Source organism: Arvicanthis niloticus, chromosome 7 (genome assembly GCF_011762505.2).
Source record: "Arvicanthis niloticus isolate mArvNil1 chromosome 7, mArvNil1.pat.X, whole genome shotgun sequence".
Taxonomy (NCBI): domain Eukaryota; kingdom Metazoa; phylum Chordata; class Mammalia; order Rodentia; family Muridae; genus Arvicanthis; species Arvicanthis niloticus.
The window spans coordinates 8,358,687-8,380,165 of record NC_047664.1 but is presented as its reverse complement, the minus strand read 5'-3'; the positions used below and the strand labels follow the sequence as shown (position 1 = coordinate 8,380,165).

Here is a 21,479-nt window from a genome sequence, read left to right as displayed (position 1 = left end):
TAAAGACATACATGCAGGCAAACCACTCATACACATAAAAAGTTAAAATAAAACAGAAAGAAGCAATTGAAGGAGAAAGATAGCAAAACCAGGATTTCGTCTTGGGTGTGTCCATGCCTTAGCTGCTATGATACACTGCCACTCTTTCAGGGAAAAGAGATGAGTCAAAGTCAAGAAAGAAAACACTCATAACAAGCTAAACTGTCTGGCTTTTGAGGGACACTGACAAATTTGAGAGTTGCTTGGAAAGTCTAATAGGACCAGTGGAAATTTTTCTTTTTAAAAATTCACTGTTTTAGGTAAGCCAGGTGTGGTAAAGCAAGTGTTTAATTCCACTCTTGGAAGGTAGAGGCAGCAGGACTGGATGACACAAGTTCAGGCCCAGCCCCATCGGCACAGTGAATTCCAGGCTAGCCAGGGCTATATAGCAAGACCTTTTCTCAAAACCACCAAAAATTACTTGTAAATAAAAACAAAGTTTACATATAAGTAAGGCAGATAAATAAAGCATACTCTCCCACACATATAGAGCTAACACCAGTTGACCTGAGAGTAGATAGTAGTTGCCAGAGATTGGGAAAGGTGGGCAGGAGAGAATGGAAAACAAGTTTGGATTTGTTGAGGGTACTCTACCACTGGCCTGCATTCCCACATCTTTGTTCCTTCTCCTCCCCCTGCCCCAGACAATCTCTCATCCTTAGAGCCCAGGCTAGACCAGAATTTATTATGTAGCCCAAATTGGTCTCTATCTTGTGACAATTCTCTTGTCTTGGCCTCCAGAATGTTGGGAGTACAGCCATAAGCCCACCACACCCAGATACTCAGTGCACCCTTTTAAATTTTTTGATTTTGAGAAACAGTCTCAGCTAATGCAGCTTGGGCTAGCCTTAAATTCACTCTAGAGCCCAGGTGGGCCTTGAATTTGCAATCCTGTTATAGCTTCCTAAGCAAATGGCATTGCAGGCTTACTGCAACCAGGCATAGCAAAGAACTTTTTGAGAAGGCTATCTGGACCACAACAAAGCCACAGTAAACAGTAATCATTATAGAATAACTATTTTGCCAGAGCCATGCATTTGTCCAAGTCGTTTTTTTTTTTTTTTTTTTTAATTATTTTATTTATGTGAGTACCCTGTCACTGTCTTCAGACACACCAGGAGACGGCATCGGATCCCATTACAGATGGTTTTGAGCCACCATGTAGGTACTAGGAATTGAACTGAGAACCTCTGGAAGAACAGTCAGTGCTCTTAACTAAAGATGCTGAGCCATCTCTCCTGTCCTGATATTTTTAAATAAAAGAAAACAACAACCACAACAACAAAACCTCCAAGATTTTAGTGCATGAAGAAAAGAAACTTCAAGGATGCTAAGGCTCCAACTCAGTTTCTGACCTTTAATTTTCCTTTAGCTTTGTAGCTACCATCGAATTGATACAAATCCCTAGTCCCATACAAGAATGCCCAGAAGGCCTCACGGGCTCCCAAGACCTGAAGATTACTGTTAGGATGCTGCCTGTATCATCCAGCATACTGCATTCAGTGCTGCTGTGGAACGGCCAGTTAATGCTAAAGTCTGACACAACTAAAAGCAAACCTATCCTTACACTACTTCAGACAAATGTTTCAGTTTGTTATAATTAGGAAGACAAGTTCTCTACAACAAAACGACAACATAATATCAGGTAGCTTTCAAGTTAAACTTGATGATTTACATTCAACACAGAAGCTATCTCTCTCTCTCTCTCTCTTAAAATTCTAATTCAATTTTTCTCTTTTGGCAAAACTCAAGACTAAGGAGGAAGATGTGGAAGCAAGAATTTTTTTTTGATGGCACTAAAAAGAAAGTAAACTGGGCCTGGTGGTACACACCTTTCCTTTAATCCCAGCGTTCAGAGGCAAGTAGATTCTCTTTGAGTTTGAGGCCAGCCTGGTTTAAAATAGCAAGTTTCAAGCCGGCCAGGGCTACAGAGTGAGGTTCTGTTTCTGTTTTTGTTTTTAAAGAAAGCAAGCACTTTAGGTTTCCAGAAGATTAAGTTTTTAAAATAAGTTCATATATTTTCACTGAGGAGAATTTCTCAAAATAAAATATAGGTACTGAAATCATCTTCCAGAAGTGGGACATCTAGTCATCCCATCCTTGAGGTAATATACATATAAGGTGCTATTTTTAAAGATGAATGTGAATGTCCTACCCCATATATAAATGCCAGTTCTCACCAAGGAGATTTGGATTCTGAAATGGTCTAAAACTGACTCATAAAGATTTATGACAAAGCTGCACTTCGTAGCAACTTATTTCTAACAGTGAAAAGGACTTTCAGTATAAAAATCATGGTACTTCCAGATGTTAGAATACATATTAAAGTTTTTCAATAAGTATTTATGATATGATATAATTATAAAAATTATAATATTGTTTTTTAAAGTCATTAAGAAGTTATTAAAATAGTTTTGAACTCATTGTTAATTGCGATAAGAGTATAACTTGGTGAGTGCCTACCAAATACAAGGCCCTATATCTGATTTTTAGGATCACACACAAAAATCTTGACTGTGGTAATCTTAGCGGTACTTAACTTTCATCCTTTGAATATTCTAAATTACCTACAGTGTATCTTTCCCCCTTTTTTGTTTCTTTTTTGTTTTTCTTTTTTGTTGTTGTTGTCTTTTTTGAGATAAGAAACTGTTTTCCAGACCAGGTTGGCTTCAAACACACAAAGATCCACTTGGCTCTCCCTCCCCAGTTCAAGGGCTACAGTGCATCTTTTATTCTTTTTCAGGAGAAGGGGGATCAGTTCTAAAAATTGAGCTTAGGGCTTCACACATGGTAGCAAACACACGGACCCTGAGTTTTATCTTGGCCTTTTTAATGTGCTTTACTTTATGATAGGGTCTCACCAGGTTGCTCAGCATGACTTGAACTGCCTCCACTTGTCAAGTGGCTAGAACTACAGGCCAGATCAGCCTTTGCTATATAAAAAGTTTGAGGGCAATGTGGAGAAAGAGGGAGGACCGAGTAGATGGCTCAGTGGTTAAGAGCACTAACTGTTCTTCTAGAGGACTTGTATTCAATTCCCAGCAACCACACAGCAGCTCACAACTCTCTGTAACTCCTATTCCAAGGAATCCAAAACCCGCACACAGACATGTGCAGGCAAAACACCAATGTACATAAAAATAAATTAATTCATTAAAAGAATGAGAGGGAAATTGTACAAATGTATCACTGGTGAAAATGAGGAGGGAGAATAATGTGTGCAAGCAAGAACATGAAGAAAGAGGAAATATACAATGCTGAGGAAAGGCGGGGGGTGGACAAACGTATGCTTCGTGTCCTAAGTTTCTGATATGTTATTACTAATTTTGCTTGTGTGGAGTTTCCATAGCTTGATGTTGTAACTTCAAGATGATTCTCTAGGGTAATATATCTAGCACCGTCTTTGTTAGGTGAAAAATATTTTCACTTCACTCAAAGATCAGAAGTAGAAGAAATCAATCACCATCATTTTTTGGTGATCTATACATAGATGACATTGATTGAGGGTGATTGTTCATTTTGCCTACCCAGCACTATTCCTTCTGATGGGAAATGGCTTTCAGCCATCCCATAAGGTCATAGTGGAACTATCAATAATAATGCCAGTCCTCTGTCAAGCCTCCAGGCAAGCATAAACTTGATCACTCATGGTATTCCTCCCACACTGAAAGGAAAGGGCACATGACTCCAAGAAAGGGCAAGAGCTTCTCTACCAGGCTGTCTTTCTCCAGGCCCAGAGCTGTACAACCATGTGATCTGCAGATGCTACTCCCTAGTCACTCTGAAACCAGTTGTTCTAAAGATGAAAACAATGTCAGACAGCACATGAGACCCAGTTAAAAACAGTCTCAAAGATATACTAAGCCTTAAGTCAAGCCATGCTTAATCTTTCAGGTCACACAAGCAACTAAATCCCTTTCTGGCTTTGAATAGGTTTTCTCTTTCTTCCAACTAAATGAGTTCTACAGGGCTAAAGAGATGGCTCAGAGGTTAAGAGGGTTTTTAGGGTTTTATTTTTGTTGTTTTAAAGATTTATTTATTTTATGTATGTGAATACAATGTCGCTGTCTTCAGACAAATCAAAAGAGGGCATCGGATCTCCATTACAGATGGTTGTGAGCCACCATGTGGTTGCTGGGAATTGAACTCAGGAACTCTGGAAGAGCAGTCAGTGCTCTCAACTGCTGAGCCATGTCTCCAGCCAGGTTAAGAGTTCTTGCAGAGGACCTAGGTTCAGTTCCCAGGACCTAAATCAAGTGGCTCCAGTTCCAGGGAATCTAATACCCTCTAACATCCAAGAATATTTGTGCATACATTGTTCACATAAGCTCATGCAGAGGTGAACACACACACAAATAAATAAAAATGAAGAAGTAAATCTTTAAATCAGTTCTAGCTGGTTAACTGCTTAACTCTGTCAAAGAAACACTTGGTAATTTGTTGTGTTAGAAATGGCTCAGCAGTTATGAGCACTGTCTGCTCTTCCAAAGGTCCTGAGTTCAATTCCCAGCCACCTGAGTTCAATTCCCAGCAACCACATGGTGGCTCACAACAATCTGTAATGGGATCTGATGGTCTCTTCTGGCATGCAGATGTACATGCAAATAGAGCACTCATATACATAAAATAAATAAATAAATCTTAAAAAGGAAAAAGAACTATCATTCATGGACTACCCAGGCTCTAACTTATATACTATAACTAAGCTGATATTATAACTTGAGGTATTCCATTATATAACTATAAACTTTAATGTTTACAATAGGAATTCACTTAAAATTATACACACTTATTTCAAGTTCTAATAAGCTAACAGCTAATAAATTAAGATGTTACAAACTTCTGTTTTTTTTAAATTACTATTACAATTATTTATCTGTGTGCATGCATGTACGCACATGCCACAGAGTGCATATAGAGTTCCATGCACAGTTTGAGGGATTCAGTTCTCTATTCTACCATGTAGGCCCTAGAGATCGAGCTTAGGTTGTCAGCTCAGCGGCAAGCACCCTTACCCACTGAACTATCTTGCTGGCCAGATTTCTATTATTCTTGATGTTTAATGCTCTATCATGTTTCCAGATCACATGTATTTGTCACATTCTATCCCTCTTAAATGTGTAGCCTCTTCCCTGGTCTGATCATTCTTAAAATCTTCTAGTTTTCGTATACATTTGTCAAGAAACAAATCACAGCAGGGCATGGTAGTTCATATGTGTAATTTCAAAATTTAGAAAGAGGCTGAGTCAGGAGGATTCCTATGAGTTTGAGGCCAGCTTAGGGAGGTTAAGTCCAGAGTAGTCTGGGCTGCAGAATAAGAAAGGTGTGTAGGTGTGTGTGTCTGTCTGTGTGTGTCTGTCTGTGTGTGTGCACGTGTGGGTGTGGGTGTGCTTGCAAGCGCATGTACATGTGTTCTTCATTGCTCCTCTCCTTATTTAAAAAGCTAAGATTTGAACAACCGGTCCATGAGTGACAAGTATTACTAGAGTTAGAACACCTTTGTAATCTTTGAGCCACTGGACTTTCATGATTTAAGAGACAGTGAGAAATTTCAAGAGCAACTTGCAATCACTTTGCTTTGCTCAGGCAATTCAGAGAATTATTCTGAGTAATTTTCCATTTGTAGTCTCTAGGAACGGCTTCCAGTTTCCTAGGTGGAGCTCCCAGCATGCCCTTATCCCAGCTCCTCTCCTTCTCATCCTGTATCTAATCCTCCACAGAGATGTGTCTCTCGGGTTTACTCCTTTGTTTAAACACCTTTCTTCTGTACTGCCTCAGTCTAGCAGACCTCCACAATTCTCATCTCATTTCCTGACACAGCTTTCCTTTTGGTCTCCCTGGCTCACAGCTCTTCTTTCATTCATTTTCTTCAATATGCCTTATTATTATGTGTTTACTTCTTTAATCACCTTCTTATAATTTCCTTTTTAATTTTTCTCAGGTAGGGTCTTGTTACATAGCTCAAGCCATCCTTGAACTTATGGTAATCCTTTGCCTTCCAAGTGCTAGGATCGCAGGAGTGCATCAGTACACCTGATCCATGGCTTTATTTTCAGTCCATACCTCCTCTTGTTTAAGTATTCATTCACTTGTTTATTTCACAAGCAGGAGCTGAACAAAATAGCATCTCAGAGGCTTCTAGTAGTATGACAGTGCTAAGACACATTCAGCATAACTACAGAAAGATGGAAATGTATCCAGGTCATCAAGACATGGAAAAAAAAAAAGAAGAAGAAGAAGAAGAAGATGCAAGCCATGGTTCAGAATCTGAACAGCTGGATGTCACATGAAATCAGAATTGGTAAAGAAGTAAAATACAAAATCCAAAGAAAAGGATACTGAGGTTCCTAACTCATGAAACTGGAAGAAAAATGCCACTGACAGGTATAGGGACATCAGAAGGAAACAGGCGTAGAGGGAGCGTGACTTGCCAAACTCCAGTCCAGAGCACATGATCAGATAATGGATTTCAACAACAAAGTATCAGAATCTCCAGGAATGGTGTTTTGAGGGACAATGCTATTGACGATCAAACTGAACTACACCAGAAAACAGATGGACACACACACATACACACAGACACACAGGCACCACACACGTGCACTCAGGTATATCCAGGTTAAATGGCTTCAGCAGGTACATAAGAAAATGTAGAAAAGGCAAATATAGAAACAAATATGCAATCCACTGACCTACAAAGCTGTTTTCCTCTGGGAAATTTTTAATGGCTTTGGAGTTTCAGTCTGATTCTTTCTTTCCTACAATACTTAGCATCTTCATGTATCACCAGGAACTTTAATCAAACAGCTTTAGGTATCCTTATTCATTCTACAGCATCCATGTGCTATCAATGATATATATGGGCTATTAATATGCAATTAATTAAATTGCTGCAGGTGATCCTTCCATGTCTCATTGATAAACTTTGTTCCACAAGCACTGGGCCTCTGAGGTTGTTAAAAGCATCAACAGATGAGCTTGCCAAATAGATAGTCACTGTTAAGTCAAGACTAGCAACTCTCTCCAGAATTTTTAGGTAGACCTTAAATCACATAACCCAGTGAATATACTAAGACTAGTAAGCCAGATATTCTATATTGGTGAATTATACAGTATAAAATAACTCAATACTGCTCTAATTAAAAAAAAAAAAAGAAAAAAAAAGATCTTTAGCAACCCTACCTGAAAGTCAACAAATACGTTTTAACCAAAATGTCAGTCTCAAGAAACATTATATCCAGGCACTAAACTATTGCTCTTAAATATTTAAACTTCTGGAAATTTTTTATGAAATGGAAACCCTACTAAATTGCTATGTCAAAACCATTATCATTTTAACTTAAGAAAATAAATTGAACAGTCCCATGCCTTTCACTGTAATAGGAGCTGATCTGTATCACACATCAAAATCTGCCTTAAAGGTCTGATGACAACTTTTTAAAGGGCACTTTTCATATTTAATCACATGCTGAGTATCATAATTATGGCATGTCAGTAACATGGTTTTCCTTGTAATCTATCCACCACTTCCTTCTCTATAATCATCTGCAAGAGACAAATACCTGGGCTATACTGACATTTCTTCTATTGGTTTCCTTCCTTCTCCTAATACTTAGTACTCCATCCTCTAAAATCATTCCAACCTTTGCCATATCCATAAACATCATCTATGTCCTGCTAACACATCTGCTTGCATGTTGTTAAGCTAACAGCACGTTATTTATGCCCTTGGAGATTCAAAGTGGGTCAAGAATATAATAAGCAGACTGTGAGCCCTATGAGGAAAGGGCTATGACTTGTCCATTGTTAGAAATTCTAAACACCAGAGTATTTGGTTTACAGGACACTCAATAAATATTCCTTCCTGTCATTAAACTAAGGCCCATTCACAGAATCAGTCCACAAATAACTACAGATTCAGGCTATTCTGAGGTATATCTGAATTTAGGAAAAAGCCCCGTAAGTCCCAACCTCAGTTTCAGTGACTAAATCTGTCTGTTTTCTAGAAAGACTATAAGATGAATTATATTACCCATAAGGCTGTGATGGAAATTCAAAACTTTATAATTTAAAAATGACAACACCTTTCCCATTTCTTTCTATACAATATCTTCAGGGGGGCGGAGGGGGCCAGATCTAGAAGTCCAACAACTTACCAACCAATTTCTGCTTATCAGCCCATAATTAGCAGGTCCAAGATGGACTGATGGCTGGAGACTGGTAGGGGGCCAGACAAGACAGAACAATGTAACAATGTGACAGTTCTTTACAGTGACACAATTGTTACTTCTATCTACTTCATACATAAGCGGCAATAATTAAATGAGTTAATACTTGCAAAACACTTAGAATTGTACTATGTAAGTTAATAAGGTAACTTTGAGTCAGTTTCCAGTGATAGTCTTATAGACTTGCCATGCCTAAAAAAATTTCTAGGTTTAGAGAAATGTTCTAATTGTGCACTTCTTAAGTCTGGGGCTAGAAAGAAAGTCCCGGGTTCATGCAAGCTCTTCATTTCATGGCTAGAAGAAATTAATCATATACCTCATGTTAAAAAAAAAAAAAAAAAAAAAAGCAGAGGTCACAGGAAGCCTTCACAACTAGTATTAAATTTGATTCTCACAACAGTTTGTAAGGAATGACAAATAAAATTCACTCTATTTATAAGTAAGAAACCTGAACCAGAGAGGTTATGTAGTTTGCCAAATGTCACACAGTTGGAGAGACCAGATACAGGGTATCTGGATGCCCCATCCAAATTTCTTTCAAGGCTGTAATTTGGACTGTGGGTTTATTGATGTCAAGTGTGAAAGGGATGATTCCAAACTGCTAAAAGAAGAGTCCAGAAAGATGGGGCTCAATGGTAAAGGGTTTACCTAGTAAGCATGAGGCCCTACATTCAACCTCCGTGCCAGAGAGGGGGAGACAAAGGCGGAGACCGAGAAAAACAAGAGATAGATTCTGGTAAAATTTTTAAAAACGTGGACTTGAAAAGTTAAGGCAATTCTGTTGAGTGGAATTAGAGATAATTTTAATAATCATTAGCTGGCAAAAACACCTATTGAAACCATAACACAAGATGCCACGAATGCATACACCACACACTGTCCAACACAGATTTTAACAGTCTCTCCAAAATACGCCATTCAGAGATTACCATACCCTGAGAATATGGGCGTCGGTTTAAGACTAAAAAGGCTGCCACTTCCCCTAAACGAAGAGCAAATGAGAAAGGCTCGCCGGAAAGGAGGGTGAGGACATGGAGCCAACGAGGCTCTCGTGGGGGATAACGCGCAAAGCCTAAGAATAAGCTCGCCATCTCCGGGCTGCATCTTCCCACAGGCTCCGCACCCCAGGGCAAAGGCAAGAACCCCGCAGCTAAAGGTGAAAGCCGACTGGCCATATCTGCAGAATCCGAAATAATCTCCCCCAGAAGCTGCCTGGCGCATACCGGCACAGGACGTTATTTTAAGCACGAGTCCCGGGAGAGCCGCCCTTGCATCTGCCCAAGAGCATCCCATCCGAAATGGGCTAGAGAGGCAGAGCAGGGGAGGTACAGCCGGGCAAGGGGGTGCAGCCGGATAGGGAGGTGCAGCCGGGAAGGGAGGTGAGTCCGGTGGAACCCGCGGGTCCCACAACCACGGTCCCGGGCGCGCGACCCCTCCCCAGGACACGGCTCCGCGGCGCGCGTTACCTTGGTGTAGAGCTCGGACGCGGCCATGGCCGGCCCAGCGCCGACGCCCCCCGCCTGGGCGGAGACCGCAGCTCGCGTGGCGGCCGCCCGCGCGGGTGAAACGGTGGCGGGCGGGGAGCAGGGGAAGGGCCGGGCCGGGCAGGGCGGGCCAAGCAGGCGGGCGGGCCCGGGCGGGGCGGGGCGCGTCAGGCGCTAGCGGCGGACCGGAGCCTGACAGTCATCACCTCCGGGGCTCGGCGGCCGCGTGAGCCCGAGGCGCGTGCTCGGGAGCTCGGGGTAGCAACCGCGGCCGCCTCGGTCTCCCCAGCCGCCTGCTCAGCACACACAAGTCCTTGCGGTCTCCTCAGCAGCCTCGCGTCCTCCTCCCCCTCGCTCCCTCAGTTTCCTCGGCCGCTTCGCCTCCTTAGAGGCCTGGTCTCCGTAGCCTCCTCTGTCTCCCCAGCGGCGCGCGGTGCCGCCGCCGCTGCCGCCCTGTGCATTGTGGGAGCGGGAGGAGGCTGCGCTCGAGCGCGGCCACCGCGATCGCTCCCGACTCTCGGGCTCACGCTGCCTCCCATCGGCGGAGGGCACCGAGCATCCTCAGCCCACGCGGCTGACATCCCAAACCTGCTTTGGCGGAGTGCCCCTAGTGTGTGCGAGCGTGGGGCCGTGCGAGAGCGCGTCTCGCGTGAGGCAGGAACTGTTAGGGTGTCCGCATACACCCCGCAACCTCAAGGCTGCTCCTCCGGGTCCCGCTGTTTGTAGGGAGAGGACTTGAGATAAGGGAGGGTTCGGGAAGGCCTCTCTGTGAACCTGTAACTCCAGAAGAGCCTTGCTCACTGCAGGGCGGGGAAGTTGCACCACTCGGAATTTGAAGGATGCCCAAGGTCACTCTGGACTTGGGTTTGCACTATGGTCCCTTGGTGATGCAAGGACATAGGGTGGGCTCTAACACGCAGAAACTCCAAAGAACCTGCACGCAAGATGGCCCTGGGGAATGGCCACCTTAGACTTGGCGTTTACATAGATTCGCCACCATTCAGAACAAGACCTTTGTTCTGCTGATTGTTAGGTTTGACAGCACTACCTGATGTTGACCCTGAAGTCACCTGAAAATGGCAGCCTACTGAGAGAAACTCAAGTGCTTGCAGGCTTGACTCAGCCTATTCCACGCCCTTACACAAGCACAGGAATGTGATCTTTTCATCCCAACCTTCCATGTTCTCTCCAGCCACACTTTCATGCTCTCTTGGACTATCTTTTAAAATTTTAGCCTTTTTATGTATTCATCTTTCTTCTTTAAACCGTAAGTTGTGGCCAGTGCCTACCACGGGAAACTGAGACCAGTTTTATTGCTTGGCTCATTGGGTTTTGAGACAGGTCTCACTAAGCAGCCCAGGTTTTCTTCAAACTCTCCTCCTGCCTCTGCCTTGTGAGTGCTGAACTTTTAGAGACGTGGTTTCTGAGACCAGTCCAATCGAGGTCAGTGCACAAGCCTAGCTCCCTGGTTATGTCTGAATTTGAAGAGTGGGTATTTGAAGGAAGACTATTCTCCACTTTGTTGTTTCTGGATTCCATCCTTTCTTGTCTACCTGGGAAAGAAGACAAAATGCACTTTGGGCCAGCCGAGCATCCAAAGCATGAGTTGAACTCCTATCTCTTACACTTCCTTCATGTCTGTAGAAGGTGCCTGTTTCCTTACCCTTCAGATACCAGCTACCATCAGGATAGTTGAGGAATACTGAGCATGTGGGGACACACCAAAACACCCAAATCAAAATCTTGAGAGTTCTTATGAAAGTGACTTTTATTTAAATGAACAAAACCAAAATTAAAATGGTTCTTTTATAATTTTCAAAGACATACATTCAACCGTCCAGATGTAAGAGAAAGAGGAGATGAGGGGTAGGAGAAAGGGTCTTTTTCTTTTGGTGGTGATGGTAGTAAAGTCTCTTTATGTGGCTGACCTAGAACAATCTTACCTCACCACCTTGAGTCCCAGGAGTGCTGAAATTGAAGATGCATGCACTTGGGAAATGGGCTTCTGATCACTAACCTCTTGCTTCATTCAGGAAAAGAACAGACTTTAAACCAAATACACCCAACCAGCAAAGAGGAGAGGAGCATTCTGATGGTGGACTCTTCTATCTAATGCATATATATATATATGCATTATATCCCAAAGCACTCTGTTATTACTAAGGTCTGAAAACACAGGAGTAGGGTCCATATCTCAAAAGTTGGTATAAGATATTGTATATTTTATTGTAAATTGATAAAAATGTTCAGGTATTACTTTATAAATTAAGAACATTTTCATATGAGTTGTTTTCAAATGAAAATACTAAGTTTAAGTAGAAAAAAAAAAAAAAAAAAACCTTTTCCTCCAAAGTTCAGGTGCCCTTGACTTTCCTTCTTTTGTTTTGTTTTTAACTTAAACGAGTCATCTCCGGACAAACCCATTGTAAGTTAGAAATACTATAAACTGAGGTGCACTTGATGACCCTAACCTACTGAACAGCCTTGGCATAGCTTAGCCTCATCTATGCTGAACCTCCTCCGAACGATTAAATTAGCCTGTTGTTGGACAAAGTCATCTAACACAAAGTTCAGCTAGTGAGAGTGGTGAATAACTTACGTAATTTATTGCATACTTGTCCGAAGAAAATGCTGGCGACACTGTACACTGTAGTGTAGAGGATCTGTCATTTACCTTGATGAAAGCATGGCTGACTGGAAGCTACCGCTTACTGCCACTGTCCAGCGACATAAAACAGTATATTATTGACTGTCACTAGGCTGAAAACAATTTTGTTTTCAAAAATTCAGGGCTAGAGAGATGAATCAGTGGTTAAGACAATTGGCTGCTAATTCAATTCACATGGGTTAAATTCCCTGCACTGGTATGATGGCTGACAACTGTCTGTGACTCCAGTTCTAGGGAACTTGATGCCCTCTTCTGGACTCCATGGGTACCAGGCACACAGACATACACATACACATACACATACACATACACATACACATAAAATAACTGTTTAAGTATAAAGATCATTTCAAAAGTTCTGGACTGGGGTTGTAGCTAGTGTTACAACACTTGCTGAGCCCTGGGGGAGACCCTGGGTTCCACTCCAGTACTACCAAAGACAGGTCAGGAAAGAAAATGAGAGAGAGGACATTGTCTACTGAATATATGCTACTTTTATACCATTGTAAAGTCAAAAAATTGAACCATTTCAAGTCAAGAACTCTATCTATCTATCTATCTATCTATCTATCTATCTATCTATCATCTATCTACATATACATACATACATATATACAAATCTGTATATCCACATGTATTCATGAATACTACTGTTATCAATGACTGTTCAGAGATACAGTGTATCAGACATTTTTCTACATGCCGAGGAGGATTCCTATGAAAACTCTCTGTAAACACTCATGGGTTTAGATTCTTATTGGGGAGACAAAATAGTTAGAAGGTGTTAAGCATATGTATTCACTTGGTCAAGTAATATAAATACTATAAAATGTGCTTTAACAATGGAGATGTGCCATCTCAGTTCTGGAACTGGAGGTCCCAGAGCAAGGTTTCAGAACATGGGTCCTTCTGAGGACTATAAGAAACAGTGTGTCCCATGTCTCTCTCCTGGCTTCTGGCATTTTGTTTACAAACCTTTTTTTCTTTTCTTTTTAGACTCAGATCCTTGTTATATAGAGAGGCTGGCTGGCCTGGAACTCATCCTTGTACCTCAGGCTCCCAGTGCTGGGATTACAGGAGTGTGCCACTGCAACATTGTTTTACAAAGTAATAATCCTAGTTTTATAGGTATGGCCTAATCCTAGAGGCAGAAACAAGTATTAGTTACTAGTTTTTGAATGTTAGTCAGTATTCACATCTATCTTAATTTACAATGTTTCTGAAGGCTGGGTCCTGGGCAGAGGTGAAGTTTGGGTGAGTAAAGAAGTCCTGATCATCCATCCCTGATAGAAGGACAGACAGAGGAATGGAACACTGATGCAGAAAAGCATCTCTCTATACTTGTATATTAGAATCCTAGCTGTGAGGAGGCACAGGCAGAAACAGGAGGATCCTTGCAAATTCAAGGCCAGCCAAGACTGCATAGTTTGACCTTGCCTAAAGAGGTAGACTGGTTAAGCTGTAAGTTTTGGGTTGGTTCTGGAGCATTTCCCTGTGAACACATTTTCCAGGCTCATCTTGTATTTATCTCCTCTACCATTTTTTCCAAGAGGTCTGGCTTCCTTTTATTTAAGAATGTGTGGCTTGTTGCTACTGTGGTATTTAGCTTGTAGACTTTTAGCTACAGCAAAAGGAAATAAGTATGTATTCTAATTGACACTCGCCTGGAAATACCTTTGAATGTAGCTACCTGAATCTATGTTAAGTCAATCATAAGTTCACACTGTATGGAAGTTTTCAATTTATTACTACATAGATGATCCTATCCAACTTGTCTTCCTTCTTATAACCCCCAAATAGTGAGGAACCCATACTTCTGTTGTTTATACAGAGCCCCCTTTGTAGCCTAGACTGTCTCCAACCCATAGCAATCCTTTGTAGCTTGCCTCCTGTTAGGAGTATCGGCATTCACTACCATGCTCACTTTGACTCTGTTTTTAACTTTTATTGATTGGTTGGTTCGTTGGTTGGTTGGTTGATTACTGGGCACATGTGAAGGTCAGATGACAACTTGAGAGAACTGGATCTCCCACCATGTAGTCCTTGAGATGGAATTCAGGTCATCAGGCTTAGCAGCAATCTCTCTCTCTCTCTCTCTCTCTCTCTCTCTCTCTCTCTCTCTCTCTCTCTCATTCTTATGTATATTGTTGTCAAGAAGTTCAATAAGGTAAGTGAAAAAGTGTGATGGAGAGCCAGGCGTGGCAGTGCATGCTTATAATCTGAGTACATGATAGAGATGAAGAGAATTAGGAGTTGGGGGCCAGCCTGAGCTGCATGAGAACTTGGAGAGGGAGTAGGGGGTGGCTGAGGTGTAGTTCAGTTGGTAGAGTGCATACCTGGCATTCTTAAAGCCCTAGGTTTGATTCCCAGCATTGTGTGTAAACTGACTATGGTGATTTGATGTGACTGTATTATAATCATTGAAATTATGTTGGTTTTGGCTGATTGGTTGGTGTGACTGGTTAAAGACAAGATCTCTTATAGTCTACACTGGCTTCAAACTTACTATGTAGATGAAGATAGTCTTGAACTCCTGATTCTCTTGCCTCTACCTCCTTAGTGCCGAGATTCCAGGTGTCTGTCTCCATCACTAGATATCACCTGACAGACATTGGTGTACTGTACTGTGAAAAGAAATACACTAGACTTTGGGGCTACCTAGAACTTGTTTGCCGAATGCACAGCAACAGAATCAGCTAATTTTTGAGACAAGGAGTGGTTATGTCAAAGTCAGGCTCCAAGCTTTTGTTCAACAGGAGCTATAGTAGCAGGGGCGCAGCAGCTCTTCCCACTAAGAAGTGGCTGCTGAAGCATGCTTATGGGGCTGTTCCTAGGCTGACATTAAGCCCGGGTCTCCAGCTTTTCTAATAGTTTTGTAAGTCATCTGATATACACCTCTTGATAAGTCCTTCTCACTGCTTAAATGACTCTGAATGTTATCCTTTTGATTAAGAACTGTGACCATTTAGAGTGAATGGAAGACTGAATGGAAGTGGCTACACACAGTTTCAGAGTACAGTTTCAGAAAATATTTATTAGGTACTCACTATGACCAGGCATTGGGCCAAGTGCTGGGGCAAAATAATAAGCATTCCGACTGTAAGGAGGCCAACTGAAGGAAGTTTCTTCAGTGCATTGTGATTAAGTGGGAAAACAGTGTGATGTGGAAATCAACTGTGTCTCTGGATGAAAGAATGAACACAATGTGGGGGAGGGAACACAGTTCCCTACAAATGAGTTAAGTGCTACAGCAAGTGTAAGTACAGGTACCCCAGCGAAGAAAACCAGGTTAGGAAAAGATATTAATTATATATAGAACTTAAATAGTTTTAAGATTTCTTTTCATTTGTATATATGTGTGTATGTATGTATTATGTATACTATGTGGGTACAGGTGTATGAGGGAACCAAAAGAGGGTATCAGACCCCCTGTACCTGGAGTTACAGGCAGTTGTAAGCCTCCCAACATGAGTGCTGGGAGCCAAATTTGGGCTCACTAGAAGAGCTACAAAGGCTGTTAACTACTGAGCTGTCTCTCCAGCCCCTCTTAATTTTTTTTTTTTTGGGGGGGGAAGGGTGATCACATGCTCTAACGAATTTAGTTTTTTGTTTTGTTTTTAATTTTTTATTGGATATTTTGTTTACATTTCAGATGCCATCCTCTTTCCCCATTTCCCCTCCCTAGAAAACCCCTATTCCATAACCCCCTTCTCCTTTTTTCCAGCCCCTCTTAAAACAAAACAAACAAAACAAAATAAAACAAACAAACAAAAAAAACTCCTGAAAGATTGCCTGGCATCTACAGAACTCAGGATCGCAGCCAACTCTGAGATGACAGCTGGACAATAGGATAAGAAAGAAAAAAACTTGAAAGCAAGAGAGAATAAACATCCAGGGGAGAGTTTTCTGGAGAAAAAGATATTATAGGTACTTGATATGCACTAAACTAAAACAATTCTAGTTATAATCGAGATAAAAAAAAAATACGAGGAAAGAAAAACCCTGAGAAATGCACAAGAAAAAAAAGGCAGTGGTGTCTTTAATCCCAGCACTGGAGAGGCAGAGGCAGAGGCAGATGAAGCTCTATGAGTTCAAGGCCAGCCTGGTCTACAGAGCAAGTCACAGGATAGCCAGGGCTACCCAGAGAAATCTTCTCTGAAAAAAAAAAAAAAAAAAAAAAAAAAAAAAAAAAAAAAAAAAAAAACCTAAATAAAATAAAACCGAAAAGACTCATAAGGAAATGTAGTCTGTGATCTGCAGTGAACTACATCAGTCTACAGAGTCAGGGAAACTGCTAGTGACTACAGACTATAACACAAGCATTCCCTTCTGTGATAACAGAACTATAAAAACAGAGGGCAAAACTGAGAGAGGAGAGTCAGAGGAGAAAATAAAAATGTTGATTGTGAGCCAGGTATGTGGCTTGTGCCTGTCATCTCAGCAGAGGAAGCTAAGGCAGAGGGATTGCTCAAAGTTTTGAAACTGGCCTGAGCTACATAATGAGTTGTAGGTCAGCCCAGACTATCTAACAAAACCCTGTTTCATAAGTAAGCAAACAGGGCTGGAGATGTAACTCAGCAGGTAAGTGTTTTCATAGCATGCACTCAAAGTCTTGAATATAGTCCTTAGCACCACACACAATCAGGTGTGGTAAAACACGCCTCTAATCCCAGTACTTGGGAGAAGGCAAGAAGGGTCAGAGCACACATATAAAAAGCCAGATGTGGTGGTATGTGTTTCTTGTTCTTGTGCTGGGGAGGGGAGGGATTGACAAAGATACACAGATCCTAGGAGCAAATTGGCCACCCAGTCTAGCCAGTTGATGAACTCCAGGTTCAGAGAGTCTTTCTCAAAACATAATGTGACAAGTGATAGAAAACGTTTGGTCTCTGTGCACACACACACACTTCACGGTCATCCTAGGCTATATATTAAGTTCAAGATAAGCTTTGGGATACATGAAACTGTCTCAAAAATATTAACCTTGCTATTACACACAGTAGAGAATCAAGAAATAGTATCCACAGTAAATGAAATTGATTATTCAAAAGAGGGGGAAATTCCATCACTAGCATAGCAGTTTGTAAAGAACCAAAGGCAGTGATAATATGCCAGAGATGTACACAACTGCAGTTTCAGAAGTGACTTCGTTAGTATAATTAATTACTATTAGTGTTGGGGGGATATACTGTGATCCACATGCAGAGGTTGAAGTGTTCTGTCTATTTTTACGTGGTTCAGAGATGAGACTGGTTGGCAAACTTGCAGGACAAGCACCTTTACTTGCTGAGCTATCTTGCTGCCCCTAGATTTTAAAAATTAAATTAATTAATTTTGAGGAAAGGTCTCACTATGTAGGCCTGATCTACCCCAAACCTTGGGGCCAGCATTTGCCTCTGCCTCTTGAGGGCTGGGTTTACAGGTGCGTACCATCACAGCTGGCAGTCTCAGCACTTAGAAAACTGAGACAAGGGGATCTTGAATTTGAAGCTAGTTGAGTTACTGAGTAAGATCCAGTTGGAGAAGGAAGAGGAGGGGGAGGAAGAAGAGGAGGAGAAGGAGGAGGTGGAGGTAGTGGTGTCGTTGGTAGTGGTGGTGGAGAAGGAAGAAACAACATTTTGACATTTCAGTGCTCCAACTTGTGGCAGGACCTCACAGAGAAATCACTCTAGCTGTGGACAAACTGAGAAGGCAAAATGTTTTTTTAAAAACAAAATTCCAATAATTTGATTTTACCAAATGAAGACTCAGGAGCTGGGGTGAAAGCCTACTCAGAGAGGCAGAGGAAGCACCCAGCTGGCCTTCCTTAAGCCATGTCCCAGAGGGAAAAAGCCAACCTTCCTTAAGCCATGTCCCAGAGGGAAAAAGCCAGTTCTCCTTCAAACTGCCTTAAAAGCCCTTCCAAATGAATGTCCCTCCTTTCTACTTCCCTTGTCTCTCTACCCAACCTCCTGACTTCCTCTTACTCTCTGTATTTTTCTGTTCACTCCCTGTCAAGTGGTTGCTTGGCCCACCTCTTGATCTATGATTGACTTTATTCAGTCTTCTTTACAATAAACAGAAAGCTCTGATTAAAGAGGTGTACTAGGGCTGAGACACACAACCGGAAACAGGTTTTTCCAGTACACAATCTCGGAGGTTCACAGTGTATATCTTTCAATGCTTGTTTATATGTAGTGACCCACTTCATGGCAGACAGAGACCCAAAACATAGAATCTCCCAAAACATGTCCTTAGCAACCCACGACTTCCATGATTAATCTTCATTTCCATCTCCTCCCAAGAGTCAATTACAAATCTATCAGGGATCAATCTGCTGGGCAAGAGCTCACGATCACAAGCTCCTCCTCTGAACACTGCACTCTGTAACATTTTCACACCCAAACTCTCTCGAGGTTGTATGGGGCTGACAATTTAAAAAGCACAGTGTTGCCAGGTATGGAGTCATCCTGAAGTGTATTACTTAAGCCCAAGACTGAAGGAAAGCCTGGGCAACATAGGATCCCTGTCGAAGAAAAACACTGAGGCTTCCATAGTAATGGATGTGGAAGGGTGTCAGGGTAGGATGGCAAGGGGCAGAAATAGTTGGTAGCTAGGTGGTGATGCCAAGCATTCTGGCTCATGCCTAGAATATCAACATTCAGAAGGCTGAGCAGAAGGGTTGCCTCATGTCTGAATGCAACCTGGTCTACAGTAATTCTGAAACTAGTCTGGGCTAAAATCTGCCTCAAAACAATAAGCAAGCATTAGCAGGTTTGAGTTTGATACAATATATAAGGCTATTTTTGTGGGTGGTCACCTTCCCACTAAGGTGGGAAATGAGGATAACTTCAGGGATCTTGAAAGCCTGAGTTGGTGGAACCATGCTGGTATTTAGTATGAGTGTAGAGGCCAAATTAAAAAAAAAAAAGTAGCTGCTCACCTGCTGTTCTCAACCAACCATCCTTACACAGGCTTGCCTTTCTCCAAGTCCTTCCTTTGTAAGAATGAAGTTCCCTTCACTTTTTCCTTCTTCCCACCCACTTTCACAGCAACTGGTTTCTAATACCACCTGAAAACTTGTCTGTTCTACCACTCATTGTTCTACACTGAAGAACTCACTCCTACAGATCTCCTAGAACTTCACTGAGATGACCTTTAACTCCTGGTCCTCCCTCCTGCTCTGAAGTTATAGACATGACCGCCCAGACTCATAAAGTACTAGGAACCCAAGGTTTTGTGCATGTTAGGCAAGCACCCTACCAACTAAAGTATATATACTCAGCCCTGTAGACTTCCTGAAACTATTACTAATTGTTTCATTCATCTTTCTGTATTCAATATAACTGTACTGGAACATTTTATACACAAGATGAAACAACAGCAGGGTTTCATTAACACATTTAAATTAAAACAAAATCCAAGATCACAAATCATTTCTTCAGAGTAGTGGCTTAACTTCAGAAAACACACTGGAAAACATTAACAAATAAGACAAAACTGCATGTTAAAATCAATAAAAATTAGGTAGATCCATTTATTTTGGGCATATCTTACAAGTAAAAGTTTGGACGAGCTATTTGACAAACTTCAGCATTAACTGCCAACTCTACAAACATCTTTAACAAGAAAAGGCATTTATGTTGGCCCTCTGCATACAGGCAGTATCCTATTGCATATCAGATGGTGGAGATGCATTGACAGATTTGAGGGCACAATACTAAAGGAGTTAGATCTCTATTTCTACTGCTATTTAGTTGATAAATACCATACATACATTTATGTCACCACCACCAGTAATTTATAGGATGAAACCCAAGGTCTACCTCTTTGAAGGCTGGAACTAGTAAGAGTCCAACTGTCATCTATACACGAGACACCACAGGTTGTGATCCCAATTTTTAAAAGTAACAAGTTGGAGAAAGAGTCTTGGATTAAGACTGGCAGTACATGCCAAGTGAGAGCAAGACAGTGCTTTAGAAAATGTAAGTGCTTTCCTTGGGCTTCAGAGGTGGACGCGGTGAGGGAATTGGGTTACAATAAAGTAAAGAGTCTGAAGGTTGGGGGATGTGACAAGGCTATCACAGACAGGGCCTTGGTAACCACTCAGAACAGCTCTTCCTGAAGGCTACCTGCTTCTGACCATCAAACACTAAGTTTACAGAGTTTGGGTTCAAGGTTCAGCTTTGATAAAACTTTGTGATATTCAGATCAGGAATACAAGTCTGACTCAGGATTGACTACCAATACATATTTAGAGGTATACTTTGGTTACATCAAGTAAAAAGAACAACTAATTCTAACTGTGGAAGTAACAAATAGAGGTCTTGTCATGACTGCCTTGAATCATTTAGACTTATCTCCAGACCAGCAGTGCAAGATTCTCTAACAACCTGTAGAACTGCAATCATGCTCCCTCCAATCCATCCAAATGCTATTCCTACTAGACACGAGATGCAACTGTCAGTCAGACGTAGCCTTCAAGATGTTTCTTATATGAGCTACTGAACAAAACAGATTTAGGTTTTAGCCAGTTTGCCTTTAGTATTTATATCAATCTCAATTTACTCTAACATTAAAACATTCCTCAGATACAGCTTTGACATGGAAATTAAGCTCATTTCATCAAAATCTTCACTAAATCATGACCAAAGAGCCTGCAAAAGTATCTGCAACTGAGCTCTGAAGTAGACCAAAAACCAGGAAAATGTAAAACCTCTTTCAAGCACCAATGGAAGCCATGTGGCGATACGTACAAATCCTAACAGGTCTTCCCTCATGGAAAATCCTGAGAGTTTAAGCACTGCTACTTTATAGAAGGCAGGTTGGTTTAGTGAGGAAATTGACTTTTGAAAAGATAGTATTTGGGGCACTTAGTATTTCACAGATCCTCAAGTCTTAGAGGTAGGTTAAACATCAGTGTCCTGTTTTACAAATCAAAACACAAGCAGCCGTTACTTGTGAGACTGTAAGTCTGGTGTTTAGGAAGAGCACAGTCACTCTTACCTCAGATTCATCCATCTGAACTTAATGGAGATGGGCTTGCAAATATCCATGGGGGGAGAAACTATCTAGCAATCT

The 21,479-nt window shown here is 41.6% G+C and overlaps 1 protein-coding gene across 4 annotated transcripts in view; it reads right to left on the bottom strand.

The window, feature by feature from the left end:
• Myo5a (myosin VA) overlaps nt 1-9,912 on the bottom strand; it is a 152,932-nt gene extending 143,020 nt beyond the window's left edge. For 3 of the 4 annotated variants that reach the window (XM_034509251.2, XM_076937881.1, XM_034509253.2), the window contains exon 1: nt 9,734-9,859. In XM_034509251.2, coding sequence (XP_034365142.1) covers nt 9,734-9,760 — 27 coding nt within the window. In that variant the 5' untranslated portion in view covers nt 9,761-9,859. Of the gene's footprint in view, nt 1-9,733 lie in introns of all 4 variants that reach the window. The other variant, XM_076937882.1, reaches the window with a different exon arrangement.
• Between the last annotated feature and the right edge of the window lie 11,567 nt (nt 9,913-21,479).